Consider the following 11,938-nt stretch of genomic DNA (forward strand, 5'->3'; position numbering starts at 1 on the left):
GATAAATTTTACAGCATCACAAACAAACCCTTCAATTCTAATGCTCAACAATTACATAGACAAGCAGCATCAAAATCCAGGACAATTTCCGGGAATGAACAATGGCATATTCTTCCAAAATCAGGAGGCTTCTTCCTGCAGCAATACCACACCAAGAATCGAATGGTCCCGAATACTTTCCCATTCAGGACGTTTTCTGAAGACCAAATCTCACAAATTCAAGCCTCCTGATGCAGGACACAGATCCGTCGCGCATCAGTTTTGCTAAAAGTAATAATCTTTCTGCAGCATCAGGCCTGGAAGATCTCTCAGGGAGCCTGCCCACTTGTTTCCAGACGTCCACTGTTATCTTCAGCCGGGTTGAATATTCCAAGCCTTCGTTACGAAGATTCACCCCGTCAAGAGATCAGTGTTTTAACCAATGATACTGTTTCTACTGACTATAACCCATCTAAGTGTTTGGCGTATCAGACGAATTACGTTGGGTTAAGGATGTCGAATTTGAAGCAGCTTACTGATTCAAGCCTGAGTAAGACAAACCAGGGAATGAAACCTTGCGGTGGAGTGGTAACTAAGAGTGGATTAGGATTCCAGGGAAATACCCTCGATACTGGTGATCAAAACTTTCCGATCGATGATACGGGCTGCTTGGATCGATTGCTGCAGTCTATAGGGGATTCTACATGCTTTGCGCCCGATGCGAATGGAAAACAGTTGTCTGATGTAATTGCAGATTACCAAAAGTTAATCGATCCTTCTAATTTAGATAGCTTTATGAGTGGCATGGAAAATGGAGGGCAAATTCAAGAATCTCTGTTTGGTCCTGATTTGGTTGCATTTGATCTTACCATGTCCTCGGAAGACAGTGGAATCAGGACTTCTCTTACAGATGACGTGCAATTTCGAAATCAGGGACAGGTACTTTTTCTGAAGCTATATATATATATATATATATATATATATTGAGATGGAGGTACACACACATTATATTACTCATCTCTTTGTTATTTCTACTAACAGCAGAATTGTGGAAAAGATACAATCAACTCTCTGGATTTCAATGCTCCTTCACAATTCAGGACAACGCTTTTCTCTCCGAGTGAGGTATAATTTATTTATTTCGTATCGAAATATTTTTGACTCTATATATGTATCTTTTCACTTGTAACAATCTCGTGTGCACGCATATAAAACTTGGGTTTTGTAACACTTTTTTTTTTTGAAAAAAAAAAAATCACAGCGCGAAGATCAAGAATTTCTTGCATCTTTACTCGCTTCTGACCAATTTGGAGAGGAGCAAACAACCCTCAATGGAATGTAATTAAGTTCATATGTAATAATTAATTTTGTGTCACAAATTACTTTGTAGTGGATGAAAATGGGTACAGCCAGTAATGTGTTTATTTACAATGTAACAAAGTTGACTTACAATATATGTATTTTTGGGCTTGAAACCCAATGGTGGTACAACTTACAAGAAGCCCAATCTGCTAACTCGAAAACCTTTCCCATATGGATAAAGAGGCCGATTGTAAACTGGAGTGTACTGTTCTCTTCTGCTAAGGTTGATACTATAGTCTCTCACTTATTATTGACATTTTTTGGGAAGCTACTTAAATAAAAAAATTGATCCTACTTAATTTGTGTAACTCATTTTGGAATAGATTTCATACAGGAGTTTTTGAAATCTACTAATATATCTAGAATAATTATTAATTTAGAGTAGGTCTCTTGTGAGCCGGTCTCACGAATCTTTATTTGTGAGACGGGTCAACCCTACCGATATTCACAATAAAAAGTAATACTCTTAGCATAAAAAGTAATATTTTATCATGAATGACCTAAATAAAATACCCGTCTCACAAAATACGACCTGTGAGACCGTCTCATGCAAGTTTTTGTCATTAATTTATAGTGCAACTAAATTTTGTGGTCTCATTTTGTACTTACTAGCTTGCCTTGGAACTGAATAGAATGTTGTGAATGAGTTACTGCACGAATGGGACCCCAAGAGGTTTCGTCTAAATTGGTTTGTTCAAATTCCATTAATTGTATTTTTTTTTAATAAATATAACTTTCTGTCAGCTGAAAATAGACAAAGTCCTATTTTCATTCAAATTTTTTATTCTACCATGTTCAATAAAATGAGTGTATGTTTAATGTATTAATCCAAATGGCGTTGAAACATTCAAAATAAAATTCACTTAAAACTTTTAAACTATGATAATAACGAGGAATTAATATAAGCTTTAAATCTTGAAATTATCGCGCTTGTATCGAAATCTTTACCCGTAGAAATTGTTGATATTAATATTAATTTGTCATATGCATTTTTTAAGAATCGGGCATCTATCTTCATATGATAAGAAAGTGATGTTTTCGGAGAAAATAAATAAATTACTTGATTTTTCATAAGCGTAACCATTGAAAGTGGTACTACACAACATGCAAGTCTTATTTAAAGCTTCCATGTGGCCGTGCAAACCACCATCGTCATCTCCAGCAACGCGTTTCGATTTATCATTCGAACTGATCTTTGTAATGTTTGCGGTATGAAGAACACTTTTTGTATTTGACGATTGATATATATATATATATATATATATATATATATATATATATATATATATATATATATATATATATGTTTGAATATATGTGCTCATACAGCAACAAAATCATGGTTTAAGACAAAAATTTAGAGAGAATATTTACATAGACAAGCTACGTTCATGACATTGCTGATAATTTGAGAAAATAATTAATGTAATTGAACTATTTCTATCCACAAAATTCATGTAGAAATATCCACCCAAAAAGCTCATTCTTAAAACTTGAAATTCGTCTCATCATCAAAACTATTTATATATTATTATTTTATTTTGCTATTTTATATTGTCAAATTTCAGTCTTAGTCCGATGTTTGTTTGTTTGGTATATACAACAATGAAGGTACTTATTTTGAATGGTTCAAAAACATAGATATCCCATTCATTTTATTGCATTCAACTACTGAAAAGTTGCGAGTCCATTCAGATACTTATGGCAGGTTTGCCCTAAAGGGAAGGCAAAGGATAGACAGAAAGGTTGTGGTCCATTAGGTATGAAAGGATAGAGAAGCGGGGATGTAAAGACCCGTTTTTAAATTAGACGACTAGCTACTTGATGGATAATATAAGATGATATTCGAGTATCGGTACGACGTTTTTCTTGCGATTTACGACGAGCTCGATTTTGCCAGAACTTGTGCCCAGATCAACAATTTATCTGGATACATGGTCGAATCTTCAGTCTATGGGCTAAAATAGATGTAATTTGGGGACATTTATGGTGCCATACATCTTATTTTTGGTTTCTTCATCAGAATTACATTTCATCCGTTCTAAAATCCCTATATCCGATTAAGAATGAAAAAGAATATTAAAAAATCCTTTTACGTAATAATTTGATTACTCTCTTAAATCTTAATTTTGTATCCACTTTAATAAATCAAAACTACATTTTTTTGTCATGTAATTTGTACTTTTTTCCACTTTTGATCATGTTAACAATGAATTTGTATTTTTATTCTTGTAACTTACATTTCTTTTTCATTTTTAGTCCAGTTACGATGAATTCTCATTTTTTGATGTAGCTTATATAATTTTTCATTTTTAGCTTTTTTTTTTTGCTCGAGTTCATCGTGTCTTTCTGTAAAAAAGACAAAAAATAAAAGATAAATAAACGAAATTGAAAAAAATAATACAAGTGACAAGACTAACAATGAAAATTTACTATAATAGGATCAAAAATGAAAAACACCGAAGTTACAAGACTAAAATGTAAATTTACTGTTAACATGAATAAAAATAGAAAAATGTAAATTACATAACCAAAAATATAATTTTCTCATCAAAACTAGTGGCCTCGACCTTATTCAACTCAAATAATAGATGAAGAAAAAATTATATTAGTTATGTATGTTTTCTTTTTTGTGATTTTTGTCTTCTATATTATCAAATTTTTTGTTTTAGACCGCTATCTTCCGATTTTGGCAATTTTGTCATTTTTATAGGAAATGTTGATGTGATACTATATACGTTAGCGGCACATCAATATCACATATATTAGCTCCACACCGAAAAAAAGACTAAAATTTCAACAAAAAATATAGATAGTCGATTAACTGAAATTCGTAATATCGAAAATCAAATTCTCAAATAAACAAATATATAACACTAACAATACAATTTAAGTAAAATATGATAATGTGATGAAATTAAAATGCGGTACCTAAAATATCATTAAGTGAGAATTTATTTTACTATTGCACGTACATTTGTATTCCGAAAATATTACACAATTTTTAATTTTATTGAAACTAATGATCACCTAATTAAAGTATTTCAAAAAAATTATTTTTTTGATTAATAACACAGTTCAGAAATTACTGAAATATAAATTATATATTTCTATAGTAATTTGGGTTAATCATTTTCGTAAAGCGGTGATGGATACGAAGTAGTTGCTATAAGGGCCCATTGAGCAGTCACACAGTCGCGGGCCCGGGCTCGGGACGTGACAGAATAGTATCAGAGCCGAGCTCTCCTAGTACGGTGTGGTTCGGGGACGAACCGAGTAGAAGCTGGTGGACATGTGAGGCCCGGAGCTGAAGAGGGCGAGGGGTTATTGCCGGTGCCATGAGGTTGCACGGACAATGAGCGGTTCTTGGCAGGCTTTTAGGTTGAAGGAACATGAATGAACCGATCTTACACTGGAAGGAGATCAGTGATTCCGAAATTATTCAGGTATGAGACTCTGCAGTTGAGGAGGGTTTAAAAAATTTGATATATGTTACTCATATCAAGAAGTTGCATCTTCTTTTCGGTAACTCATCACAAAAGAATTCCGAAGTTAAGCGTGCTTGACTTGGGGCAATTCCAAGATGAATGACCTCTTGGGAAGTTTCTTAGGGTGCTAGTGAATGAGGACATAAACACGTAAGAAAGACTCGTCTCTGTACAATGAGGACATTCGTCAAATCTAAGACGTTACATATATCATGTAAACTTTTAGCTTTTGTCATTGTTGATGATATTCATGGCCCTTATTTGAATGTCTTTCTTGTTTTATAGCCTGAAAATGGGTTTAATATGATAATGTCAAGAACACAATCTCATGTTAAATTTAAAACTTCGATTTCAAATGGATTATAAACCATCGATATTGTTTATTTGTTTCAACAAGAAGCATAGTTGTCTAAAAAGCGTTACCTATTATGCAGTAAATTGTTTTCGTTCGAGCTAAATAACTTTATAGATGATATACAGATAAAATATTTTTTAACAGATAAAATTATTTAAATCTATATTTTATTTTTCAAAATCTAAATATTTTGTTTTACGAAAATTCTTCAAGTTCCACCTATTAATTTAAATTCCAAATATATTCTATATTTTATTTATGTTACTGGTCGTCGTCTGTTATATTTTGATTATGTCATTTTCTTCAATGAACTATTTTTTTTTCTTGCAAAGTGGGTTTAGTGGACTTGATTTATAATCTGTCTATGTATCAGATGACTTTTAAACAAGGCTTGGTCCACTAATCCTTTGACTTGGTCGACTTAGTATCCAAACACATTAATTATACCTCAAAATTTCCAATATATATATATATATATATATATATATATATATATATATATATATATATATATATATATATATATATATATATATATATATATATATATATATATATATATATATATATATATATATATATATATATATATATAATCATTACTTGTTTGATGGATATAATAAAGTTGACATTAAAGAAATGGTAAATGTCGTTTTTAAATCTTTTTCAAAGTAACGAACGAGAGAGTTCACTTGCACTCTTTTCAGTCGGTATTTTTGTCTATAAGAGAAGGAATAATTAGAATTAGAATAAATAAACGTGAGACAAACAAATAATTAAATAAACGTGTGACAAACAAATAATTAAAATTAATAATTGGATATGGGACGCGGTAATAAATTCAAGAAAAATTATGTCAGGCCATACCTCACAAGTCACCAAGAAATTGCTTTTTTCTTTTTTCTTAGTTATCTCTATCTCATTTTAAGTCTTGTCCATTAATTTATCAAAATTTGTTCTCGATACACTAAAATCGACTATTTTGTTCCAATTTCGACGTAACACTGGATATATCGACATTTTTCGACAACATGTCTATAATTTCTGATATCATGTCGGTATTTTTTGATGTTACTCCGACAATATAAGATTAAAACCCAATATAATGGCAGTCGAGTATGAATTTTTTCAATTTATTTTTAGACAAAAATTATTAAAAGTGATGCTTGATGATGATGCGTTTTTATTTGAGAATTGAAAGTATTAAAATTTTTTAAATAGGTTTATTTCATTAATACAAATTATTAAGAGTGTTGAAATAGGTTAATGTATATTGCTGACTTAGTTTGGTTTTGTTGTACATGCGACTTGTAGGTGTGAGATTGAAATAATTTATTGGATTGACCAATAATTCTAGAAACTTTGATCACTAATTCTCCACTTATAAAGCCGGATTATGACCGAAGAATTAATCTATGTTATTATCGATGAAGAGTAATTTGTCATATAAATTTTAAGATCGTGCGTATGGCGTATTACTAAAAAATTATAAAAATACTTATAACATGTTTTGGATTTTAATCTCGTAATTTTCCAAAATTTTGTTTTCATCAAGGAACATTGATAATTGTTTTGGGTAATTCATCTGATCAAAAAGAAAAAGACAATTTTTTCTTCTCACTTTGACGTGTTAGGGGGCGTTTTAATTTATTTTTTCTTTTCTTTTTGATCAGATGAATTTTAATATGAATAATATAAGCTTTGTTTTTGCTGCATGTGTCACATACAATAGAATTATTGACAAATAAAACATATTTGATAGATTTAGTGTTTCGAGAAAAAAAATAAAATAAAATCCATCTTATCAAACTTTCCATCTGAGGTAGCAACTTGAAGGTTCAGGTGCCTTCATTCAGTGAAACGAACACATTCAATTTTTCAACGAGTTTTTTGACAGGACATAGTGGAACAGCCAGAAAAAAGATGTGAAGTTAAGACGAAAATTGTAATTTGTTCCTTTACACTACAAATCAATTTTTTAAAATAGAATTGATGTAGCTAAAAATTATGATTGTCCGAACTACTCTACTTGTTCGTAATCGGGTCCTCGAAGTAGCTGGTGGATAGAAATCTTTGTGGGTTATCACCCGCGTCACAAACAAAACGTCAGAGACGTCGGGGTAGACACTCCGACGCTCAAGCCAGGAAATAATTCCTAGATCGTAATTGAGAGCTAAAAGGTTTAAGTATCCAAAAATCCTCCTTTGAATAATGATAATACTCTCTTATTTATAGATTTTTTTGGAGAGTGCATAGCAGGCTTGGGTTTTTATAATTAATTGTGGACTTGGACTTTTATAATTAATTTGAGCCTCATTACCCATCAAAAATGTAAACTAAAACATAAATATTTCGATCATTTTCTCGCTCAACTATTAGTCGAAAGAAATCGTATCAACTTACAATTCTTTAGAACCATTCAAAGTAACGTTGGATTTTGTACCAATTATAAGACCAAATACTCACTATTACATAAAAAATTATAGTTGATTATAATATTATAACTCAAAATCTCAAACCTTTCAACATATCAATTGCCTCAAACAGTTGAGTTAGTATATTTTGTGTTTTAAGGAATTTTGTCGACTACATGGATTTGTGAAAGAAATTTGATTAGGTTATAGCATTTTTAGATTGTTTTTTTTTTTATGGTTAATTGGGGTTTAATTCATCCTACCCATGTGGGCATTGCCCATATGATAGGATGGATGACCAAGATTTGTCCATGCATATATAATACCCATTTTTTTTTTTGAAATTGTATGTGTGACAAGATCTTATCTGTTGAATTGAAGTGAGGATAATGCCTACATTGTGAGAACCTGAAATTTCAGCAGTAGCAGCAGCTGGCCAATTTCAGCAGAAGCTAATATTTCCAGCAGCAACTCATATTTCAGAAGATGGTATTTTCCAGCAGACAAAATCCAGCAGACCCGAATCCAGCAGCAGACCAGAATCCATCAACAGAAGAGCAAATTCTAGTAGACAGTTACTGTTTCAGCTTAGACTTGTAACTGAAGCATTTATCACGGAATAAAAGTTGTTAATGGCAGATTATGGCCATTAAATGGGAAGCCAACAGTCAGAATTTCACCTATAAATAGCACCCTCAAACAACTGAATTGGTTTACCAAAATCTTGAGTTATCACTTGAAATTAGAGCTAAGAGAGTGCATTTTCGAAGCTGTAAAATCCAGTAGCAAGGCAAGCAGATTTCCAGACCTCAACCGAAATTTTTTAAGCAAGTTACGGTAAGTGAGCTTATGTATAAATATCTTGAAAACTCGTTTGATGATTTCTGTTTCAAAGCAAAGTATATTCTTGATTTCTGATATCTGAATTTTGAAGCACTGAAACTTAGTGAACTAATGGTAGAAATATATATTCTGAACATCACTGAATTCTGATTACTGATTACTGGCCTCACCCCTTAGAGGAGAGAACATATAGGGGACTGATATCAGTTTAGCCATGAAATTCACGAACGTGCTCAGTGCTTACTTGTTAAACTTCTGATTACTGATTTCTGAATACTGATTACTGATTACTGATTTCTGAATACTGATTCCTGTTCTGAAAGTAAGAGTTTCTGTATATTCTTGAAACACTGTTCTGTATTAAAATGATTTTCAAAAACTGGGAGTTATTCCCGCCCCTGCTTACTGAGTGACAATCATATCACTCACCCACCAAACCCATCTCAGATAAGAGTACTGAAGAAATGTTAGAAGAAGAAGAGCAGATCCAGTTCTGGGGCTGGTGAAGAAGACTGTTGTCTCAGTTTATGTTTATTTTTATTCCGCTGCATCTGTTAAGATACTGTAATACTTGGTTTTACATTTCCGCTGTAAAACATCAGTATTCGAGTTGTAACAGATAATTGATTTATTTCGTATTATGAATAAAAGACTGGTTTCTGAAATTCAGTACTTCTGAGGATTGTTGTTTTCAAATGTAAATTTGAGAGCAACGCCGGTGTCAACTAACCCCCGTCCCCGAACGTAACATACATAAGTAGGATCTCATCTACGGTTAATTGGGATCAATTATTTTCAAAAAGAATAGACGAATATAATTGAATTTGTAAGCTATGTTATGGATGCGACAAGTTGACCTAAAAGAGCCAATCATAATTTGCCACAAATTTTCCTAACGACATGAAATCAATGTGCTCTTCTTAGTTGAAAGTACAATCACGCCATGTCGAGTTAGCATGATTTTTTGAGGAAATTTGAGGCAATAATAGTAATTAATTACCCATTCACCAAATTTGAGGAACTTTGAGGCAATAATCTTTCCAAAATAATGATTTTATTGGACAAGTTCAAAGTATACCTAATGTTTTGTCAAAATGGGAACAAATTAAGCAATAAATTTATAGATAAGAGTTATATAAAACTAGGGAGCCATTATTTTTTTAAGAAATTGTGAATATTAACTTTTTTTTTTTGGGAAAGGAAATCAGCTGCGAAATATAAAATATCAAAAACGTATACTAAGATCATGAAATAATATTCTTAAGCTTTAATCAAAGTAAAATTAGTTTTTTTTAGTTCATTAACTTGTTCAATTTAGGGTTTTGGTTCACTGAAGTTTTCAAAGTTTGGTTTTCTATTTTAACTTGTAATTTTCAGTTATTTTGGCCCAATTGACAATGTGATTATCGAAAAATATTGATATGACATTGAAATATATTGAATGGATATCGAAAATTGCTAACTTGTAATATGTCACGTCAATAATTGGACCAAATAATAAAAAACTAAAAGTTTGTGTATCAAAATTACCAGATTTAATGAACTAAAACTCGTTGGACAAAGTAATAGACAAAAATTATCGTTTTCCTTTAATTAAATTTGTTATGTATAATAAATATTATTTAATATAAAAAATAAACAAATGAATAGTTCCAATGTGAACGGCAGATTTAACATGTAAAATTTGCTCTTCCCTCTTGAAAACTACATTTTCTTTCCACACGCCTGCAAGACCAAAGCATTACTTTTTTCCCCTAAACTTTTGGGGAAAAATAAAATATTCATAAAATTATATAATTTGGTTCCCATTTTGATAATGACCCATGTTTCATTTCCCATTTACTTTTCAACACAAATAAAAAATTAAGATACGGTCAAAGATATAGCAAAAGAAAAAATTGAAACAATACAAACAAAATACTTCAAGTGTATTTTTTATGTGAAGACCCAAAAATTAACCATACAAAGCCATGAAATACAGATTAACAAGACTTTAAATCTCATTCAAGCCATGAATTCAAAGTTGAATTTGAACAGCCCACGACCAACCTTTAACAGCCCTTTATTGGTGTTTAAGGCCATTAAGGAGGTCATAAACATAGCTGAAAATGGTGTGTAATCCCCTTCTTTTCTAATTTATAAATACCCCAAAGAGTTGGAGGAAACCACATCAAAACAAGGCACAAAGTTAGCCAATTTTCGAGCTCCCTAGCTGCTATTTTCGAACCTCGGCTTACCTTTATTTTATCCACATTTTGTCCCAAATTTTGAGCTGAAGTTGCTGCTCAAGTGCTGCCACTATCCGAAATACCTTCAACTTGTTCGAAATTCAAGTAACGTGCCCCAGATTTGCAGTAACCAAGTCTTGTACGAGTTCGAGTGGAATTCCTCCCACAAGTGCTATGTTTGTATTTGGATTCGATTCACATGATTATTATTGAAATTATGATAATGTATCCGTATAATTATAAATTTGATATTTGTTGTACGATCGACCCTCATTTACTGAGTATTTCCTCAAATACTCACTCTTTATATTCTCACCTCAAATAAGAACGAGAAACAAATCGAAGATAAAGAACAAGAATATTTTTGAGGATGTTGATGAAGCCAGTCCAATTCAAGACCAGTCTTTTCATTCTGTCTTTTAGTTATATTACCGTGTTTTACGCTTCCGCATTTCGATTATATCGCATTGTAAAAACGATTATTGATTTATGTAATAGACTGACTTTTGGTTAGTTGATGTACTACGTGGTTTGTTGTTATACGATTTTAAATTGTTAAACAACGTCGATGACACATCTCGGTTTCGGGTCATGACAATTTCAATCTTCGTCATCTAGTTCATGCTTGACATTAGACGGGCTTCATATATATTTAATAACTTGCGGAGGTCCTTTATTAAATGGGAAATTTTTTATTTTTAATTATTTAGTTTTGGTCCAGTCATTTTTATTTTTATTTTTTGCTCTTAGTCTTATTTTACCTATCAATAGGTCACACTCCCTAATGTGGAAAGTAAGCTCTCATTTCTTATCCAAATTATCTTGTTTTCGGGCAGTTTTCTTTAGATAACTCTAACTTGAGTTGTTTGTGACATAGGTACGATACACAAAGTTCGATATTTGATTTTGTTCAAGTATGTGCCGATTACTACACTCGGACTCAACTGTAAGCATCCGGATCTTTCCAATCGGGTAATATCATTTGTCGCCATATTGTATTTTGAGAATATGATGAATGCTTGAGTGCCACAACAAAAATGGACTTGATTCTTTGGTAATCTAAAGTCTCGACACTTTCTCCATGTAATTGGAGATGAAAGACAGCAAAACTTTGGCCCTTTACAGTGCCGTTGATTTGTTGGCCCCAGATGGCAGATTTCGCCCTTCGATTTTATCTATATCCTCCAATGTCCGTTTTTATTGCCTTTTTTATAACCGAAAATTTAAAATTATTAAATTTTAAAATATTAAGGTTTTGGCGCTTTACTT

At 31.8% G+C, this 11,938-nt stretch overlaps 1 protein-coding gene across 1 annotated transcript; it reads left to right on the forward strand.

Moving 5' to 3' along the window:
- Window positions 1-330: 330 nt before the first annotated feature.
- On the forward strand, window positions 331-1,380 carry LOC140810958 (uncharacterized). The gene is made up of 3 exons (XM_073168892.1): window positions 331-918; window positions 1,021-1,104; window positions 1,241-1,380. Exons 1-3 carry the CDS (start codon window positions 493-495, stop codon window positions 1,319-1,321), a joined length of 591 nt encoding a protein of 196 aa, XP_073024993.1. The 5' UTR covers window positions 331-492; the 3' UTR covers window positions 1,322-1,380.
- The last annotated feature ends 10,558 nt before the right edge of the window (window positions 1,381-11,938 follow it).

The sequence above is a fragment of the Primulina eburnea genome, chromosome 1, assembly GCF_022965805.1.
Source record: "Primulina eburnea isolate SZY01 chromosome 1, ASM2296580v1, whole genome shotgun sequence".
NCBI lineage: Eukaryota > Viridiplantae > Streptophyta > Magnoliopsida > Lamiales > Gesneriaceae > Primulina > Primulina eburnea.

Coding starts and splice junctions, on each gene's coding strand:
- LOC140810958 (XM_073168892.1), top strand. CDS start 493: ATGTCGAATTTGAAGCAGCTTACTGATTCAAGCCTGAGTAAGACAAAC. Junction 919..1,020: donor AATTTCGAAATCAGGGACAG/GTACTTTTTCTG, acceptor TTCTACTAACAG/CAGAATTGTGGAAAAGATAC. Junction 1,105..1,240: donor CGCTTTTCTCTCCGAGTGAG/GTATAATTTATT, acceptor AAAAAATCACAG/CGCGAAGATCAAGAATTTCT.